This window comes from Coenobita brevimanus, chromosome 99, assembly GCF_032717465.1.
Source record: "Coenobita brevimanus isolate Jiangsu-jjx chromosome 99, ASM3271746v2, whole genome shotgun sequence".
Taxonomy (NCBI): Eukaryota; Metazoa; Arthropoda; class Malacostraca; order Decapoda; family Coenobitidae; genus Coenobita; species Coenobita brevimanus.
In genome coordinates this window covers 2,501-4,385 of record NC_137052.1, presented here as the reverse complement: position 1 = coordinate 4,385, position 1,885 = coordinate 2,501, and the positions used below count along the sequence as shown (strand labels likewise).

At 46.2% G+C, this 1,885-nt stretch overlaps 1 protein-coding gene across 1 annotated transcript in view; it reads right to left on the bottom strand.

Moving 5' to 3' along the window:
* Positions 1-365: 365 nt before the first annotated feature.
* LOC145414393 (uncharacterized) overlaps positions 366-1,885 on the bottom strand; it is a 2,166-nt gene continuing 646 nt past the window's right edge. The window contains exon 1 of the mRNA XM_080283932.1: positions 366-1,885. This exon is cut by the window's right edge and continues 646 nt beyond it. Coding sequence (XP_080140058.1) covers positions 366-1,885 — 1,520 coding nt within the window.

Below are 1,885 nucleotides of genomic sequence, written 5' to 3'. Positions count from 1 at the left end.
CTCCCCTATAGGGAGGGCCGGGCCTTACATTAGCCCAGTCGGTGGATTTTTGACTGAATTTCTTAGTTGGTTGTGTTGGCTGTATTTGAGGGGGAAGAAACCACCGTGGTGGTTCTGTATGGTCTTTTTTTTTTTTTTTTTTTTTTTTTAGCTCACAGGTGCATCATATGCCTGCACACGTTGATGTATAAAAACATCCGCTCATGCAGGCACAAACACACGAGTGATTTTAGAGTGGGAGGGTATTATGGAACAGGTGACCAGGTGACCGTTAGGCGCGGGGATTAGCGGGGATTAACGGTACCTGAACCGTATGGAAAGGGGCATGGTGACTGAGACAGTTGTGGCTGCCTGACTGAGTGATTTTAAAAGGGTGGGGGGAAGTGTGCAGTAATGTTTGCTAGGGTTGTTAAGGGTGTATTAGCAATCACTGCACCAGCTGCTTGTTTAAGTGTCTCCTCGGGGCTGGCTGCCTTATTAATGCGAGGCGTATCTGGGTTGGGGAGATTGACAGGTCTGTTAAATTTATTGGTGTTTCGGCAGCTGAGAATATAGTGGAGAAACGGGAATGGGGTATCAGTGTTGCAGTTTTCACACGTGCTGGGTTGTGCCTCATTTGTGAGTATATGGGCTTTACACTTATATCCCAAGCGGAGGCGTCGTATATTTTTAAGTGTTCTGCTTTTGAATTTGTTAATAGTATTTATTGGCTCATATTTTGTAGCGGCAGCATACCATATTGCAGAAGGGGAGCCCGCCTGGACTTGATGCTCGTGTTCTGAGCGGTTGATTGTTGCTGCCTGCCTTTTAATTGTTCTTTTGATCTGAGTGAGGCTCGGTGTTATGTCAACCTGAACGTGTGAATATTCCGTGGCTTCTTTGGCTAGTTGGTCTGCCAATTCATTCCCTTTGATACCTACATGGCTGGGTATCCAATTAATTGTTATAGTTCCGCCAGCATCTCGTATTTTTTGCGCGGTGTCGATTATGTCGGTAATTAAATGAGTGTTGTCAGAGGGCTCCTGTTTTCTTAGCGTTTGTATTGCGCTGGCGGAGTCTGTATGGATGATTGTGTGGGATGTTGGGTTGATGTCTAGGGCATCGTCCATGGCGGTAAGAATTGCAATTAATTCAGTCTGGAGTGTAGAGGCTCCATCTGATACACGCAGGCCAAATGAGTGTTCTCGGCATACGACTGCCGCACCTGCTTTATTGTTATTCACAGAGCCGTCTGTATAGTAGGTTGATGAGTTGGGGGAGATGAGGGAGGCAATTTGCATTAAGCTCTCTTGGCGTAATTGTTGTACGGGAGTGAGGGCTTTAGGGGAAGAGCTTGTAATGATAAGATTGAATAGGGGAGGATCCCAAGGAGGGCGGGGATGATACGCTACACTTGGTTCATCTGGGGGGAGATTTATGATGGGATTTAGATTAAAGGAGTGAATGGCTTTTGCGGCGCAGTGACTCCAGGTGTTGTTTAGGATGTCGGGGTGTAGGTTAGCAGCCGCCGTTAATCGTGTTGTAAGGGGGAGGGGGGAGTTTTTACGTGTAAGCTTGGCTGCCAAGCTAGCGACTCTTGCTTTGATTCTGATGTTAATAGATTCGATGTTGCACTCCATTCTGAGGTTGCAAAGCCGTGTCCACATTGGTGATCCCGTCATAATTCTTAGTGCCTCATTCTGTATAACCTCCAGTTTGTCGGCTAATTTTGGGTTGATGGTGGGTAAGGCAGGCGCTGCGTAATCAATAATAGATCTTATTGCCTGAATATAGAAGAGACGTAAGACTTTAAATGAAGCTCCTTCACCTTTGCCAGCTAAAGATCTAAGGGCGTTGAGGCGTAATTTGGTGATATCTCGGAGGTATTTTATTTCTGTGTCAAAGG